The sequence below is a fragment of the Schistocerca cancellata genome, chromosome 4 (assembly GCF_023864275.1).
Source record: "Schistocerca cancellata isolate TAMUIC-IGC-003103 chromosome 4, iqSchCanc2.1, whole genome shotgun sequence".
Taxonomy (NCBI): domain Eukaryota; kingdom Metazoa; phylum Arthropoda; class Insecta; order Orthoptera; family Acrididae; genus Schistocerca; species Schistocerca cancellata.
In genome coordinates this window covers 922,003,206-922,022,615 of record NC_064629.1, presented here as the reverse complement: position 1 = coordinate 922,022,615, position 19,410 = coordinate 922,003,206, and the positions used below count along the sequence as shown (strand labels likewise).

Sequence of the window (19,410 nt, the reverse complement as noted above, 5' to 3'; positions counted from 1 at the left end):
TAATTTTCGAGTGCTCTTAATAGTGTTCCATAGATTTCGTGTTTGTTTTGAATACAGTCAGAGAGAGTCCCTTTAGTCAGCCATAGTCAGTGTCAGTGTCGTCGTAACTGCCGTCTGCTTCACGTCTGCTGTGCAGTGAGCTACGTTAATTTGAGTATTAACTGTATTTTTCTTACTTGTCACTTCTTCTTCCGTGTGTAATTGCTTTTAGGAAGCTTTAATTTTCGAGTGCTCTTAATAGTGTTCCATAGATTTCGTGTTTGTTTTGAATACAGTCAGAGAGAGTCCCTTTAGTCAGCCATAGTCAGTGTCAGTGTCGTCGTAACTGCCGTCTGCTTCACGTCTGCTGTGCAGTGAGCTACGTTAATTTGAGTATTAACTGTATTTTTCTTACTTGTCACTTCTTCTTCCGTGTGTAATTGCTTTTAGGAAGCTTTAATTTTCGAGTGCTCTTAATAGTGTTCCATAGATTTCGTGTTTGTTTTGAATACAGTCAGAGAGAGTCCCTGTAGTCAACCATAGTGCCAGTAGTGCTAGAGTTTGTTTTCAATACAGTCCAGAGACAGGTAGTGCTATTTTCATTGTTTCCTACAAGAAGAGGCTAGCAACCACAGTTTAGTGAATAAGCAGCCGCCTTTAGTGAATTAGCAGTCTAGTTAAAGGTTGATTAACTCTCTTCAGTAAATTGTTTCCTTAGGATGGATAGGATGTGTGACTGCTGTGTACGGACGCAGGAGGAGCTGGCCACTGTTCGCGAACAGCTGAGCGTGTTGATGGCCGCGGTCAGCCGTCTTCAGGCTGCTGCCTCGGAGTGTAGCGGCAGTGGGGAGTCTGGTGCGTCGCAAGGTACACCCCAGGTGTTACATGCTTCACCCACTGTCCCTGCTGTCGAGACATCTTCGCGGGTACCGGGCGCGGTTGGGCCACCCTCTCCCCAAGGGGAGTGGCGGGTTCAGCGGCGTTCGCGGCGCACGAGGCGGAAGGTCAATGTGGGGGCTGGCCGTGTGGCATCGCCCGCTCTGCCTGTGACGGGACATGTGGCTGCTCCTTCAGCAAGGTCCGAGCAGGCACACGGGGGGAGGGGTTTATTAGTTATTGGGAGCTCCAACGTTAGGCGGGTGATGGAGCCCCTTAGGGAAATAGCGAGAAGGTCGGGGAAGAAGGCCAGTGTTCACTCTGTCTGCTTGCCGGGGGGTCTCATCCGAGATGTGGAGGAGGCCCTACCGGCGGCGATAGAGAGCACTGGGTGCACCCGACTGCAAATTGTTGCTCATGTCGGCACCAATGACTCCTGCCATCTGGGTTCAGAGGTCATCCTCAGTTCGTACAGGCGGTTGGCGGAATTGGTGAAGGCGGAAAGCCTCGCTCGCGGGGTGGAATCAGAGCTAACTATTTGTAGTATCGTTCCCAGAACCGATCGCGGTCCTCTGGTTTGGAGCCGAGTGGAAGGCTTAAACCAGAGGCTCAGACGATTCTGCGGAGATCTGGGGTGCAAATTTCTCGACCTCCGCTATCGGGTGGAGAAATGTAGGGTCCCCCTGAATAGGTCAGGCGTGCACTACACGCCGGAAGCGGCTACAAGGGTAGCGGAGTACGTGTGGAGTGCACATGGGGGTTTTTTAGGTTAGAGAATCCCCTCCCTAGGCCCGACAAGACGCCTCCTGAGACGCGGCAAGATAGGAGTAGGCAAAATGCAACAGGGAATAACAATATTAATGTGCTAATAGTAAACTGCAGGAGCGTCTATAGAAAGGTCCCAGAACTGCTCTCATTAATAAACGATCACAACGCCCATATAGTACTAGGGACAGAAAGTTGGCTGAAACCAGACGTAAACAGTAACGAAATCCTAAACTCAGATTGGAATATATACCGCAGAGATAGGCTGAACAGTGAAGGGGGAGGCGTGTTTATAGCGGTAAGAAGTGCAATAGTATCGAAGGAAATTGACGGAGATCCGAAATGTGAAATGATTTGGGTGAAGGTCGCGGTTAAAGCAGGCTCAGACATGGTAATTGGATGTCTCTATAGGCCCCCTGGCTCAGCAGCTGTTGTGGCTGAGCACCTGAAGGATAATTTGGAAAATATTTCGAGTAGATTTCCCCACCATGTTATAGTTCTGGGTGGAGATTTTAATTTGCCGGATATAGACTGGGAGACTCAGACGTTCATAACGGGTGGCAGGGACAAAGAATCCTGTGAAATTTTTTTAAGTGCTTTATCTGAAAACTACCTTGAGCAGTTAAACAGAGAACCGACTCGTGGGGATAACATATTAGACCTTCTGGTGACAAACAGACCCGAACTATTTGAAAAAGTTAACGCAGAACAGGGAATCAGCGATCATAAAGCGGTTACGGCATCGATGATTTCAGCCGTAAATAGGAATATTAAAAAGGGTAGGAAGATTTTTCTGTTTAGAAAAAGTGACAAAAAGCAGATTTCAGAGTACCTGTTGGCTCAACACAAAAGTTTTGTCTCAAGTACTGATAGTGTTGAGGATCAGTGGACAAAGTTCAAAACCATCGTAAAATATGCGTTAGATGAGTATGTGCCAAGCAAGATCGTAAGAGATGGAAAAGAGCCACCGTGGTTCAACAACCGAGTTAGAAAACTGCTGCGGAAGCAAAGGGAACTTCACAGCAAACATAAACATAGCCAAAGCCTTGCAGACAAACAAAAATTACGCGAAGCGAAATGTAGTGTGAAGAGAGCTATGCGAGAGGCGTTCAATGAATTCGAAAGTAAAGTTCTATGTACTGACTTGGCAGAAAATCCTAAGAAATTTTGGTCTTATGTCAAAGCGGTAGGTGGATCAAAACAAAATGTCCAGACACTCTGTGACCAAAATGGTACTGAAACAGAGGATGACAGACTAAAGGCCGAAATACTAAATGTCTTTTTCCAAAGTTGTTTCACAGAGGAAGATTGCACTGTAGTTCCTTCTCTAGATTGTCGCACAGATGACAAAATGGTAGATATCGAAATAGACGACAGAGGGATAGAGAAACAATTAAAATCGCTCAAAAGAGGAAAGGCCTCTGGACCTGATGGGATACCAGTTCAATTTTACACAGAGTACGCGAAGGAACTTGCCCCCCTTCTTGCAGCGGTGTACCGTAGGTCTCTAGAAGAGCGTAGCGTTCCAAAGGATTGGAAAAGGGCACAGGTCATCCCCGTTTTCAAGAAGGGACGTCGAACAGATGTGCAGAACTATAGACCTATATCTCTAACGTCGATCAGTTGTAGAATTTTGGAACACGTATTGTGTTCGAGTATAATGACTTTTCTGGAGACTAGAAATCTACTCTGTAGGAATCAGCATGGGTTTCGAAAAAGACGGTCATGTGAAACCCAGCTCGCGCTATTCGTCCACGAGACTCAGAGGGCCATAGACACGGGTTCACAGGTAGATGCCGTGTTTCTTGACTTCCGCAAGGCGTTCGATACAGTTCCCCACAGTCGTTTATTGAACAAAGTAAGAGCATATGGACTATCAGACCAATTGTGTGATTGGATTGAGGAGTTCCTAGATAACAGGACGCAGCATGTTATTCTCAATGGAGAGAAGTCTTCCGAAGTAAGAGTAATTTCAGGTGTGCCGCAGGGGAGTGTCATAGGACCGTTGCTGTTCACAATATACATAAATGACCTGGTGGATGACATCGGAAGTTCACTGAGGCTTTTTGCAGATGATGCTGTGGTGTATCGAGAGGTTGTAACAATGGAAAATTGTACTGAAATGCAGGAGGATCTGCAGCGAATTGACGCATGGTGCAGGGAATGGCAACTGAATCTCAGTGTAGACAAGTGTAATGTGCTGCGAATACACAGAAAGATAGATCCTTTATCATTTAGCTACAAAATAGCAGGTCAGCAACTGGAAGCAGTTAATACCATAAATTATCTGGGAGTACGCATTAGGAGTGATTTAAAATGGAATGATCATATAATGTTGATTGTCGGTAAAGCAGATGCCAGACTGAGATTCATTGGAAGAATCCTAAGGAAATGCAATCCGAAAACAAAGGAAGTAGGTTACAGTACGCTTGTTCGCCCACTGCTTGAATACTGCTCAGCAGTGTGGGATCCGTACCAGATAGGGTTGATACAAGACATAGAGAAGATCCAACGGAGAGCAGCGCGCTTCGTTACAGGATCATTTAGTAATCGCGAAAGCGTTACGGAGATGATAGATAAACTCCAGTGGAAGACTCTGCAGGAGAGACGCTCAGTAGCTCGGTATGGGCTTTTGTCAAAGTTTCGAGAACATACCTTCACCGAAGAGTCAAGCAGTATATTGCTCCCTCCTACGTATATCTCGCGAAGAGACCATGAGGATAAAATCAGAGAGATTAGAGCCCACACAGAGGCATACCGACAATCCTTCTTTCCACGAACAATACGAGACTGGAATAGAAGGGAGAACCGATAGAGGTACTGAAGGTACCCTCCGCCACACACCGTCAGGTGGCTTGCGGAGTATGGATGTAGATGTAGATGTAGATGTAGGGACTCGTACTGTTACGATACACTAATAACGAATTCCATTTATCTACATAAGTTTCACAAGCCACTTCAATATCAATAGTTGTCCAAAATTGGCGTCCCCAAGCGTTAATGCAGGCATGGCATCGTAGCACATAGTTCTGTCGCACCCTTTCTAATAGCCCTGATGCCATCTGAACAGTGTTGCAGACAGCGAGAATTCTTCCCAGGAGATCCTCTTCGGTCTCGACAGGCGGCTCGTGCACAAGACTTTTCACATGGAACCATAAGAAAAAATCAAGTGGTTTGAAAGCAGATGAACGTGCTGGCCATCAAACAAGATCTCCTCTAGGATGAGATTTTCACTCTGCAGCGGAGTGTGCGCTGATATGAAACTTCCTGGCAGATTAAAACTGTGTGCCGGACCGAAACTAGAACTCGGGACCTTTGCCTTTCGCGGGCAAGTGCTCTACCACTCGTTTCTTTCAGGAGTGCTAGTTCTGCAAGGTTCGCAGAAGAGCTTCTGTGAAGTTTGGATGGTAGGAGACGAGGTACTGGCAGAAGTAAAGCTGTGAGGACCGGGCGTGAGTCGTGCTTGGGTAGCTCAGTTGGAAGAGCACTTGCCCGCGAAAGGCGAAGGTCCCGAGTTCGAGTCTCAGTCCAGCACACAATTTTAATCTGCCAGGAAGTTTCAAGATCTCCTCTGCCTACCTATTTTCAGAGAATGTCTGATCCAAGTGCTTACAAATCCTCAGTCGAATGTGAGATGCGGCTCCATCACGCTGGATCCACATCCGTTCACGAATAGCAAGTCGGATATATTCCAAATGCCTGGGTCTTTGATACACACTATCGGAGGTAGTGGAACGATTTTCGCTCATGGCTTTTGACCCGGCCGTTTCCGGACCAGGGTCCCTTACCTAAAATTGATACATTTACCCTTCTCCATCATCCCTGAAAGTTTGTAACATCATCATGGAATCACTCTGTATAGTGGGAACAGAAACGGACCTATCACACGCCCGACACTACTTACTCTTTTCGCATTTCCTCTTCGATGAGACCTGTTGGGTTATTCCTGTTAGTAAGATCCCGTTACAAATGGAGCCCGTTATTAGGTATGAACCTTTTTTTAAATTTTAAGTCGTATGTTTCGCAGTTTTTACGGAATCTTTCTGGGGAGGGGGCTCAGGTGGCACAATGGCTAAAACATTGTTATATGTATGTCGAAGAAAACGGCTTCAAATCCCCATCTGACAATCGAGTTTAACGTTTTATGTGGATTCCCAAAAACTATAACAGCTGATGCCAGGATGGCATCAATTTCATCCATACCTGCATCTACATGATTGCTCTGTAATTCACACTAAGTGTTTGGCAGAGGGTTCATAAAACCGCTTTCAGACTATTTCTCTACCGTCCCACTCTCGAATAGCGCTTGGAAAAATGAACACCTGAATCTCCCCACACGAACACTGATTTGTCTTATTACGATGACAATTTCTCCCTAAGTTGGTGGGAGTCAACAAAATATTTCGGCATTAGGAAGCGAAAGCTGATGATTGAAATTTCGTGGAAAGGTTTTGTCATAACGAAACTCACATTTGTCTTAATGATTGGAGCCGCATCTCACTTATCGCATCCGTGTCATTCGCTCCCCTATTTGGTGATTGTTAAAAAAAAAAAAAAAAAAAGTGCTGCAATTCTTTGAAATTTTTTCTTTCTCATCTTAGTTCAGTCCGAGCGGCATACGCTTTTTTCTACACTGCGCAACAGAATTAAAGGATTACTTTTTCGAATCCACGTAATTGTCTCCCACTGCGACATATAAGTTTGAAATTTGTCTCAAAGGTGTGTACGACCTTCCTTTCTAATGGTGCGAAAACGTGGCGCCCTGCGACGTCACCCTCGGGTTCGACGACGCTTTAAACAGCAAGGAGTCAATACGTGAGACAATAAGACCACAGCTCAGAACTTCATATGACGTGTAAGGTGGGTTAATGATCTCGCACTGGCGCGGAACTCGACCAAATTTCTGCCACACTGGATGGAGCACTTTTATCTGACCACCGCCCACCTCCACTCCCCACCCTCGCCGCGCGTGATTAGCCGAACGGTCTCGGGCGCTGCAGTCATGGACTGTGCAGCTGGTCCCGGTGGAGGTTCGAGTCCTCCCTCGGGCATGGGTGTGTGTGTTTGTCCTTAGGACAATTTAGGTTAAGTAATGTGTAAGCTTAGGGACTGATGACCTTAGCAGTTAAGTCCCATAAGATTTCACACACATTTTTGAACTCCCCACCCTCCGACCTGCCTCTGTGCCTGCCGTCTGCGCCCAGCACCTCCCGGCCGGCCGATGTGGCCGTGCGGTTCTAGGGGGTTGCTACTTTCTTATAGACAACCATATCATCTGCGAACAGCCGTACGGAACTTCCGATATTTTCTAGTAGATTTTTATTATTTGCCGGCCGCGGTGGTCTAGCAGTTCTAGGCGCTCAGTCTGGAACCGCGTGACCGCTACGGTCGCAGGTTCGGATCCTGCCTCGGGCATGGATGTGTGTGGTGTCCTTAGGTTAGTTAGGTTTAAGTAGTTCTAAGTTCTAGGGGACTGATGACCACAGCAGTTAAGTCCCATAGTGCTCAGAGCCATTTGAACCATTTTTTGAACCAGCACCTCCTCCTCCCCCCCCCCCCCCCCCAACCATCCCAACCCATTCCTTCCGTCGACATCGTTGCTCCGTCTACGGTTCGCACCCAGATATGCGTGCTGGCGGCGCCTCCGCTGTTCCTCCAACTGCATCTGAAGTCAGTCCGTTGTGGGATATCTCCTTCCTCTTCATAAACAGGCTAATTGTGGGTTTCCAGGCCTTACCAGGGGTGTAGCCACTACCGCGACTGATAAGCGGTTTTCTTACTCTAATCTCGGAAGATTATTTAATAATACCAAAAGTTAGACGTTTGTTTCCGAACCTTATTATCGTAATCCATTCCTCGTAATCCTAATAGACAAAGTTCTGCTACTGCCGACGTGTTATGGTGCTGCAGTCTGGTATGTCATTGATGTTCTCGGCAACGATCTCCGACAGTGCGCACCATTTGACCAATACATGTCTTGCACATTGGCGAGGTATCTGACCCCAGATTTCCGTAGTCCGACGTCGTCTATGGCACTATCAAGCCGTGCTTCTGTTTTAGCTGGTGGGCTATAGACTGTCCTCAGTTGGTGTTTCTCGAGAATTCGTGCTATTTTCCGAATAATGCGCTACAAAAAGAAATAAACTCAATGACCGCATTTTCCTCAGGTTTCACTTCTGTTTCAGCCGGATGTACAGTGGATGTAGGACGTAGGGCTCTCCGAATTTTTCATCCTTGTAGCTGTTCTTCCGAAACCCCGTTCTTTGTTGAGACTTTCATTGTCAGGGAGGTTGCAGCCCAATGCACCAGTTCAAATGGTTCAAATGGTTCTGAGCACTATGGGACTTAACATCTGAGGTCATCAGTCCCCTAGAACTTAGAACTACTTAAACCTAACTAACCTAAGGACATCACACACATCCATGCCCGAGGCAGGATTCGAACCTGCGACCGCAGCGGTCGCGCGGCTCCAGACTGTAGCGCCTAGAACCGCTCGGCCACTCCCGCCGGCCCCAATGTACCAGTGTTTGAGCACTCCATTCCTCGGGTGGTGGCGACTGTCCTCGCGTGTTTGTAAGTTGGTGCGCATATTCTTATGATACACACTGTAGCTCAATGTGCCCTCCGTTCTCCTTTTTACCAGGGTATCCAGAAAGGGGAGCACTCCATCAGATTCGACTTCGACTGTAAAGCTGATGTTCTGGTATATGCAACTGAGATGTAAGAGAAAGTCATTCAGCTTGTTTCTTCCATATGTCGTCTACATACTGCAAAAAACACATGGCTTTGGCTTCCTCCTCGAAATCTTCCACATAGAGTGAATCGGAGGAAGATGGTAATCGGTGTATGACGTGTATTTGCTAGTGTTACTTCACTGTGTCAAGAGAGCGCAACACTCAGCGGTCCGCTGCTTCCTCGAGTCCAAGTTTCGAGTGGCTAGCGGTAGCTGCTGTTATAGCGGACATTTTTAGTCTCTGGGAACCAAAAAACTGTGCTATGTGTAAAAATCTACTCCGTAAAATGAAAGCAGATGTTTTTAAAAACAATAATAGTGATTTCTATACATTTATAGCAATTCTAACATTAAGTTTATCACGTACTCTGTGTCTTGAACTATGTGTGCGTCCAGTTACGTCCCGTTTGCTGCCATAATGGAACCCGTGTTTCAACTTCCATCTCATCACGATACCTGGGAAAGGCGCCGTATTTTCCTTCGGATAAGAAGGACACGCGTAATACCTTTTTGGCACATTTACTTATTTTCAGGCAATGCCTTGAGATTACGGAGAAGCATTCTAAAAGAACCAACATTCTTGGTGGATATGACATCTCAGAACGCAACACTCCTAATGAATCCATAATTGCAGAAGTTACATCTAACGCAAGTGCTGCAGCTCAAGACGGGATCTCTACTTTATTTGAAAAGATTGCACCGATGCCAATTTCGGAAACACCAGAGAAAAGGAGGAAGAAAACTTTATGGCTGTTGACAGACCAGGAAATGCTACAAACTTTGAAAGCATCGCAACAGAAAAAGACTGGCAAAAAAAAAGTTGACCAACCACCAAACGAGGGAGAGAAGTAAATCCCTTAAGTGGACTGGATTCAGGGCATTTACTGTAAGAAGTGGCTTCATAAAACACGCACAGATGAAGCAGATATGTGAAACGACTGTGCTATAATACAGTAAATATCAACTGTAGAATGGTCGGTAATTGCATTACCAGTTTTTGATTTGTATTATTAGGCAATAAAATACCTGTATCTAATTAAATTGGTGATGTCAAATTTTGCCATCTTACCACGATCTTCTATAGTTCAACCTATAAAAAACGTGAAAGTTATGATTTTATCACATACATCTTGAAGAAACCTTGCAAACACGTGTCATCAATTTCGTTTTGAAAATCTCAAAATTCTTGTCATAATTTCATATAGAAGCAAATGGTATGGCACCTTCCCCTAGGTACTTTCCATATTGGCGACAGCTGGTAAAAGTGGACTCCCAGTGGCTACCTCTTCCATCTGCTGGTTGCAGCCACCGTCGAAAACAAAGCATTTTGGCGCCAAGATATGCAAGACATGCCGACTATAGCTAAACTTGGACAGCTGCCACCACTCGGTGCAGAAGAATGGAATGCTCAAAACATTGATACATACACTACCGGCTATTAAAATTGCTACACCAAGAATAAATGCAGATGAGAAACGGGTATTTATTGGACAAATATATTATACTAGAACTGACATGTGATTACATTATCACGCAGTTTGGGTGCATAGATCCTGAGAAATCAATACCCAGAACAACCACCTCTGGCCGTAATAACGGCCTTGATACGCCTGGGCAATGAGTCAAACAGAGCTTGGATGGCGTGTACAGGTACAGCTGCCCATGCAGCTTCAACACGATACCACAGTTCATCAAAAGTAGTGACTGGCGTATTGTGACGAGCCAGTAGCTCGGCCACCATTGACCAGAAGTTTTCAGTTGGTGAGAGATCTGGAGAATGTGCTGGGCAGGGCAGCAGTCGAACATTTTCTGTATACAGAAAGGCCTGTACAGGACCTACAACATGCGGTCGTGCATTATCCTGCTGAAATGTAGGGTTTCACAGAGATCGAATGAAGGGTAGAGCAACGGGTCGTAACACATCTGAAATGTAACGTCCACTGTTCAAAGTGCCGTCAATGCGAACAAGAGATGACTGAGACGTGTAACCAATGGCACCCCATACCATTACGCCGGGTGATACGCCAGTATGGCGATGACGAATACACGCTTTCAATGTGCGTTGACCGAAATGTCGCCAAGCACGGATGCGACCATCATGATGCTGTAAACAGAACCTGGATTCATCCGAAAAAATGAAGTTTTGCCATTCGTGCACCCAGGTTCGTCGTTGAGTACACCATCGCAGGCGCTCCTGTCTGTGATGCAGCGTCATGAGTAACCGCAGCCACGGTCTCCGAGCTGATAGTCCATGCTGCTGCAAACGTCGTCGAACTGTTCGTGCAGGTGGTTGTTGTCTTGCAAACGTCCCCATCTCTTGACTCAGGGATCGAGACGTGGTTGCAAGATCCGTTACAGCCATGCGGATAAGATGCCTGTCATATCGACTGCTAGTGATACGAGGCCGTGGGATCCAGCACGGCGTTCCGTATTATCCTCCTGAACGCACCGATTCCATATTCTGCTAACAGTCATTGGATCTCGACCAACGCGAGCAGCAATGTCGCGATACGATAAACCGCAATCTCGATAGGCTACAATCCGACCATTATCAAAGTCGGAAACGTGATGGTACGCATTTCTCCTCCTTACACGATGCATCACAACAACGTTTCACCAGGCAACGCCGGTGAACTGCTGTTTGTGTATGAGAAATCGGTTGGAAACTTTCCTCATGTCAGCACGTTGTAGGTGTCGCCACCGGCGCCACCATTGTGTGAATGCATATCACAGCATCTTTTTCCTGTCGGTTAAATTTCGCGTCTGTAGCACGTCATCTTCGTGGTGTAGCAATTTAATGGCCAGAAGTGTAGCTTCCAAATGAACGTTCATCTGCCGGTCGTGGATTTAAGAGGATATACACTTGGCAGCACAAAAATTGACCGTCTGATCTGCCAACACTGTAAGGCTCGGAAGTGTCTGGAAGAATTGTGGTCTTTTGCTCGAGCTGTTATAATGGTGTATCCGCGCGTGGTCTAATGGTAAACGTCGCGCAATATGGACGCAAAGTTGTGAGTTCGAGTTTACTCCTTCTTTAATTTTTTAAACCTCATTTCGGCTGTCTGCTAAAGGTATCAGACTGATGTAACTCGAAAGATAATTTGCTTCACTTTTTGACCCACCAGTAACAGTAAAAACGTCCAACATCAAGGTCAGAACATCGCCGTGCTCGAGAAGTTCCTCGTCCTACAGCGGCGAATGCCGGACATTTGCAACGCCGGACATTTGCCACACTTGCCCCTTCGCCAGGTAGCGATCCCTCAGGTAAGGGACGCCCTTCCTTGTACTACTTCTGTCTGCTTTCAAACCGCCGTCTCCACATCTTACTCGATACAACCAGTACGTAAGGGACCTTCTTCTTCGACATCTTGGCCAAATACAGAGCTTCTTTTCCGAAATCGAAATATTTATAACTTTTGGGAAACGAAAATAATACCGACGATTGTGTCAGTATGTAATTAGTTCTACCAAGTATAAATATAGATTCCTCTGTCTGTACGGTAGCTTCCATTCACGCTTACTGATTGCGATAGAAACAGTCCATCCTCATGCGAGCAACAAGAAAGGAGCGATGTAAAGAGAACGCGAATGTACGCTAATCATTTCTTTTTTAATCACTGCATTTGTGCCTACTTTAATTACTACAACTACATGCCCAAAAGACAACAAGGAAAGAAGAAATGGGTATGTGAATGTTTGAAAAGAAGAAGGACATCTCCATATTAATTTACTCTCTAAAATGCGATTTCCCTTGCGGCGAAACATTAGTTAATAAAGTGTAGCCGGACAATGTTCGAAACATGACTGAAAACACGTTCACTAAATAGAGATAAGAACATCTATGATTGACATGTCATCTAAAGTCGACGTATAATTTTAAAATGTAAGAAATAAGGAAATGAAGTTACACAGAATGCTATGCTTGTAACGTACGTTGTTGTTCTATATTGTTTAGCTCTGGTATTTACAGGGTCACAGAGAAAGCATCCTAGGTTTTGGAGGGAAAAGCCGTAATTGTAAAGATCTGCACTACAACAGAAACAAGAAGCACAACTTAAGGAAAAATAATGTAATGTGTGTTCTAGCTCACAAGCGACACTGAAGCAGATAGTTCCTGTGACTTAGTATGGGCAGAGGTCTCATCACAAATAGGTACCCTACTCATACAATTATAGTTGGCAGTGATTTCAATCTACCTTCCATATGTTGACAAAAATACATTTTCAGACCCTATTGTAGATAGAAAACAACTTCCGTAATTGTTCTAAATGTTTTTTTAAAATTATTTTGAAGAATTAGTTCACGAGGCCATTGATATTGTAAACGGTTACGAAAACACACTTGACCTGCTAGCTACCAATAATGTTGAGCATCACGACGGATACAGGGATTAGTGAACACACAGTTGTAGCGAGGCTCAATTCCGTAACAAAGAAATTCACCAAAACTAAACGCGAAAGATATCTGTTTATAAAAACAACTAAAAATTCGTTTGACGTCTTTCTAAGAGACAGTCTCCAATCCTTCCAAACTATGTAAGTGAAAACCATATGTGGCTTAACTTCAAAGAAATAGTATTAACAGCACTCGAGAGATTCATACTAAATAAATTAATGAGAGACGGAACTGATCACCCACGGTGCACAAAACACGACAGAAAGGCGCTGCAGGAGCACCGAAAAAGGCAAGTATAATTTAGACGAACGCAAAATCACCAAGATTGGCGAAGTTTTACTTAGGCTCGAAATTTGGTGCGGATTTCAATGCGAGATGCACCTAATAGTTCCCACAACGAAACTCTCTCTAGACATGTGGCGGAAAATCCAAAGAGATTCTGGTTCTATGTTAAGTAAACCAGCGGAAAGGCTCAGTAAGCGATGGGGAGGAGGAGGAGGAGGAGGAGGAGGAGGAGGAGACAAGGAACGCAACCCTTTGGAGCAGGTAAAATCGTGGCAAATGTCCGCACAGCACAGCGGCAACCGGCAACAGACTACCTGCCACCGGCAGCTTGACGGCGGCCGCCATCCCGCCAGCTGAACATGGCGCATCTGAAGCATGTCTCTGCTCTCGCATTGGTAAGCATAAACTTGTTGCTTATTAATAAAAATATCCACGGGTGTACTGCCGGTCTACAGTGTCCAACGGGCACAATATTTCGGCGATCATACATGTCGCCATCATCAGGTCAACTGACGGACTGAGCTCCTGTGAGCTCAAGAATCACTTGTTGCTTATTGTAGTATGATTTTCCGCGCGAAATAATTTCGATAAACCAAGTGAACACCGTGTAGTTACAAAGAATGCATAGGTTATTATGAGTGTATTTATCAGTTACCATTTTCTTATTTGAATTCCTAGTACTTGTCTTGCAGTTACGAATTGTATTTTTCATACTTCAGTCTTATGAACGTTGTTTAAGCGTTATAAAATGGAGTCACACGTGGGAAAGGTCTAATATTTGCGGCAAATTGTTCATTTTGGGTTTAATAGAGAGGTGAAGGCAGCGCACACGGCTTGAAACATTTTATCGTGTGTTGGACGAATGTTATCGGAAAAATCAAATCAAAAAAGAATTTTCTTGTTATCGTTCCTGCATGAGCGATTTTTTACATTAAGAAACTCTCGATAATTGACATATGTGATAAACTGCGACCATTTGACCTTCGTGTGACAGTTTCATTCAACAGGCAATGTTCAGAAGTCGAGTGTAAGAATACTACATACTCTAATTCAAAGCAATAAAAATCAAACGTATGTCTATTACTGCATTTTGTTTGAATGTCAGCGGTTCTCTCACTGAGCATCCTTTGCAATATTATCACTATTGACGCATTATGATGCCTTTACACTAACTACTCAAGAAGAAGTTAATGGCTGACACCTTATAAAAGACATCTCCTCGAGCAAAAGGCAGTGTCAACAGATAATGTTTTCTAAGATAGTCTCAACAGATAATACTTTGCAACTGGTGGCACAAAAATAGCGTTGCGCACTACAAACTCCTCCCCAGGGATGTGTCCATTACAGATGGATGTGAAAAGGACTTATGTGGGAGTGCTACTCCACTTACAGTTTCCTCCAGACAGAGAGGATCCGAAATACTAATGAATTCACCAAGCTCAGCGTGAGGCTGATTTTCTGTGCACCATCTCACAGTCATCCCAGATATTATTAATTAATTATTATTTATTATTTTTATTATTATTATTATTTATTATTTAGTAATAATTAATTGTTAATTTATTTATTAGGCAACGGCCTTGCCGCAGTGGCTACACCGGTTCCCGTGAGACCACCGAAGTTAAGCGCTGCCGGGCGTGGTCGGCACTTGGATGGGTGATCATCCAGGCCGCCATGCGCTGTTGCCATTTTTCGGGGTGCACTCAGCCTCGTGATGCCAATTGAGGAGCTACTCGACCGAATAGTAGCGGTTTCGGTCAAGAATACCATCATAACGACCGGGAGAGCGGTGTGCTGACCCCACGCCCCTCCTATCCGCATCCTCCACACGGCGGTCGGATGGACCCGGTAGTCCACTCGTGGCGTGAAGACGGAGTGCTTTTAATTTATTTATAAATTTAATCCCTGATGGTTTCATACGAAAGATGCATCTAATCTACCACAATATTCATATGAGAATTATCAAGGTGTAGTGCAACAGCATAGATGGGCAGACGGTCCTACAATTAGAAAAGAGTATCCTTAAGCTGTTGATTCATGACGCCTAACTAGAACTACTTTAACAGTGGTCATTGTTAGCCAGATTACAGCATATTTGTGAATTACAGTGCAGTGCCTATCAATTCAAATAACTAACGGTCATTATATTTCAGGACAGTGGAAACAGGATTGCAGCGAGTATATTACTTAACTAAATGTAGCAAATAGAACCTGTGTACTGACGGCCATTTGTGCTGCATAGCAGACGATAATATTTGCTATGCAATTATCTGCAGAATTACAACAGTGAACTGTGTTGTCATTTATGTCTCGTTTAGCAGTTCATGAATTGTGGACTACGTTCATTAAATCTGATTATCACGCTACAGATACACTACTGGCCATTAAAATTGCTACACCACGAAGATGACGTGCTACAGACGCCAAATTTAACCGACAGGAAGAAGATGCTGTGATATGCAAATGATTAGCTTTTCAGAGCATTCACACAAGTTTGGCGCCGGTGGCGACACCTACAACGTGCTGACATGAGGAAAGTTTCCAAACGATTTCTCATACACAAACAGCAGTTCACCGGCGTTGTCTGGTGAAAAGTTTTTGTGATGGATCCTGTAAGGGAGGAGAAATGCGTGCCATCACGTTTCCGACTTTGATAAAGGTCGGATTGTAGCCTATCGCGATTGCGGTTTATCGTATCGCGACATTGCTGCTCGCGTTGGTCGAGATCCAATGACTGTTAGCAGAATATGGAATCGGTGGGTTCAGGACGGTAATACGAAACGCCGTGCTGGATCCCACGGCCTCGTATCACTAGCAGTCGAGATGACAGGCATCTTATTCGCATGGCTGTAACGGATCGTGCAGCCACGTCTCGATCCCTGAGTCAACAGATAGGGACGTTTGCAAGACAACAATCATCTGCACAAACAGTTCGACGACGTTTGCAGCAGCATAGGCTATCAGCTCGGAGTCCATGGCTGCGGCTACCCTTGACACTGCATCACAGACAGGAGCGCATGCGATGGTGTACTCAACGACGAACCTGGGTGCACGAATGGCAGAACGTCATTTTTTCGGATGAATCCAGGTTCTGTTTACAGCATCATGATGGTCGCATCCGTGTTTGGCGACATCGTGGCATGGACTCGACTAATGTCTGAAGTAGTGCTGAAGGGAATTGACACCATGAATCCTGCAGGGCTGTCCATAAATCCGTAAGAGTACGAGGAGGTGAAGATCTCTTCTGAACAGCACATTTCAAGGCATCCCAGGTATACTCAATAATGTCTGGGGAGTTCAGTGGCCAACGGAAGTGTTTAAACTCAGAAGAGTGTTCTTGGAGCCAATCTGCAGCAATTCTGGACATTTGTGGTGTCACATTGTCCTGCTGGAATTGCCGAAGTCCGTCGGAATGCACAATGGACATGAATGGATGCAAGTGATCAGACAGGTTGCTTACGTACGTATCACCTGTCAGAGTCGTAGACGTATCAGGGGTCCCCCATATCACTCCAACTGCATACGCCCCACACCATTACAGAAGCTCCACCAGCTTGCTAACTTACAGGGTTCATGGAGTCATGAGGTTGTCTCCATACCCGTACACGTACATCCGCTTGATACACTTTGAAACGAGACTCGTCCGACCAGACAACATGTTTCCAGTCATCAACAGTCCAAAGTCGGTGTTGACGGGCCCAGGCGAGGCTTAAAGCTGTGAGTTGTGCAGTCACCAAGGGTATAAAAGTGAGCCTTCGCCTCCGAAGGCATATATCGACGATGTTTCGATGAATGGTTCGCACGCTGACACCTGTTAATGGCCCAGCATTGAAATCTGCAGCAATTTGCGGAAATGTTACACTTCTGTCACGGTGAACGATTCTCTTCAGTCGTCGTCGTTCTCGTTCTTGCCGGATATTTTTCCGGCCGCAGCGATGTCGGAGATTCCTTATATTCACGGTACACTCGTGAAATGGTCGTAAGAGAAAGTTCCTACTTCATCGCTACCTCGGAGAAGCTTTGTCCCATTGCTCGTGCGTCGACTGTAACTTCACGTTCAAACTCACTTAAATCTTGATAACCTGCTATTGTAGCAGCAGTAACCGATCCAACAACTGCGCCAGACACTTGTCTTATATAGGCGTTGCCGACTGCAGCGCCGTGTTCTGCTTGTTTACATTTCTCTGTAATTGAATACGCATGCCTATAATAATATCTTTGCGCTTCAATGTATTGGTGTTGACCTGTTTTTTATCGAAGTTATTTCGCACAGAAAATCAAACTACGGTAAGAAACAGCTTTATGCTTAAGGTAACATTCCGAACGCAGCGACAGCGACGGGCGACAGTGGACAGAGACGGGTGTCGCCCATGACAGCGACATCATGTTGTCGTACCCAGCGACAGACTCTACAGTGTCTCGTTCGAATCCGAAGACGACGGTTGTCTGCGAAAACATGTCGACTAATGAAATTGTGCGTTTACTTTTTGAAGAGGGTGAAGATGATGATTTGTTTTTGTGCCAATATTTAACGAGGAGACGCCCTATTAACTCGATGTTCAAAGAACGACACAAGGAAGGTTTCTACATGTTAGAAAAACATTTACGAAGTGATGAAGAAAAAGTCAGATCGTATTGCAGACTAAATTAAAGACAATTTAATTTTATTTTGAATTTAATTCGTGAAGAATTACAACAAAGAACTACAAGAGATGTGATTACAGTCGAAGAAAAATTATTCTTATCGTTAATTGGGGTAGGACGTCAAACGGGGTGACTTGGAGCAGGAGAGGCACCACAGGACATTTTATTTTCTACTGTCTGTACTTTTACAAATAAATTCGTAAAACTTTGTTAGCATGACCAGGAAGGATTCGGGATTCACACTTATAGCAGTGGAAGTTCAAAAACATAACAAAATAAATTTTTTTACATGTGAAATTTCATCATTTTTTCGCTTACTATTGGCTGCATTTGTTGCTATAGGTACATTTTTCTTCACAAGTAAGAGAGATTCTTTGATGAATTTTGCACAGCATACAAACCATACTTACAGGTGAATGAAACTCTAGAATTTTCCAACTCTATTAAAAACTATGGTAAAAATTGAGATAATTAACTACAAAGTTTGATTTTTTTCTAAACATAAAATTTAAAACGTAACAGCTCATTCATTTTTTCATAAATTAAATACATTCTAGAATTTCAGACACCTGTAAGTATGGTTTGTATGCTGGGCAAAATTCATCGAACAGTCTCTCTTACTTATGAAGAAAAGTGTACCTATAGCAACAAATGCAGCCAATAGTAAGTGAAAAAATGATGAAATTTCACATGTAAAAAAAATTATTTTGTTATGTTTTTGATATTCCGCTGCTACGAGTGTGAATCCTGAGTCCTTCCTGGTCATGCTGACGAAGGTTTATGAATTTACTTGTAAAAGTATCGACAGTGGAAATTAAAATGTCCTGTGGTGCCTCTCCTGCTCCAAGTCGGCCCGTTTGACGTCCTATCCCCCTTAAGGTATTGTATTTAGATCGTCTTTTATCATATTTTCAATTTCTTATACACTGAAACTATGCTGTTCTTGAACAGGTGGTAGTGTCAAATCAGTAGGCTGTTGAGGCGAGTACGCATACATGGCAACGGAATTGGTGGAAATAGAAGGCTTTGAAATTACACTGCTGGAAATGGAAAAAAGAACACATTGACACCGGTGTGTCAGACCCACCATACTTGCTCCGGACACTGCGAGAGGGCTGTACAAGCAATGATCACACGCACGGCACAGCGGACACACCAGGAACCGCGGTGTTGGCCGTCGAATGGCGCTAGCTGCGCAGCATTTGTACACCGCCGCCGTCAGTGTCAGCCAGTTTGCCGTGGCATACGGAGCTCCATCGCAGTCTTTAACACTGGTAGCATGCCGCGACAGCGTGGACGTGAACCGTATGTGCAGTTGACGGACTTTGAGCGAGGGCGTATAGTGGGCATGCGGGAGGCCGGGTGGACGTACCGCCGAATTGCTCAACACGTGGGGCGTGAGGTCTCCACAGTACATCGATGTTGTCGCCAGTGGTCGGCGGAAGGTGCACGTGCCCGTCGACCTGGGACCGGACCGCAGCGACGCACGGATGCACGCCAAGACCGTAGGATCCTACGCAGTGCCGTAGGGGACCGCACCGCCACTTCCCAGCAAATTAGGGACACTGTTGCTCCTGGGGTATCGGCGAGGACCATTCGCAACCGTCTTCATGAAGCTGGGCTACGGTCCCGTACACCGTTAGGCCGTCTTCCGCTCACGCCCCAACATCGTGCAGCCCGCCTCCAGTGGTGTCGCGACAGGCGTGAATGGAGGGACGAATGGAGACGTGTCG

The 19,410-nt window shown here is 45.1% G+C and overlaps 1 protein-coding gene and 1 pseudogene across 1 annotated transcript in view; one reads left to right on the top strand and one right to left on the bottom strand.

The window, feature by feature from the left end:
* Window positions 1–13,378, bottom strand: part of LOC126184507 (uncharacterized) — a 99,006-nt gene extending 85,628 nt beyond the window's left edge. The window contains exon 1 of the mRNA XM_049926900.1: window positions 13,348–13,378. Coding sequence (XP_049782857.1) covers window positions 13,348–13,378 — 31 coding nt within the window. The remainder of the gene's footprint in view (window positions 1–13,347) is intronic.
* A 1,225-nt stretch (window positions 13,379–14,603) lies between these two features.
* On the top strand, window positions 14,604–14,721 carry LOC126186096 (5S ribosomal RNA; annotated as a pseudogene).
* Window positions 14,722–19,410: the final 4,689 nt, after the last annotated feature.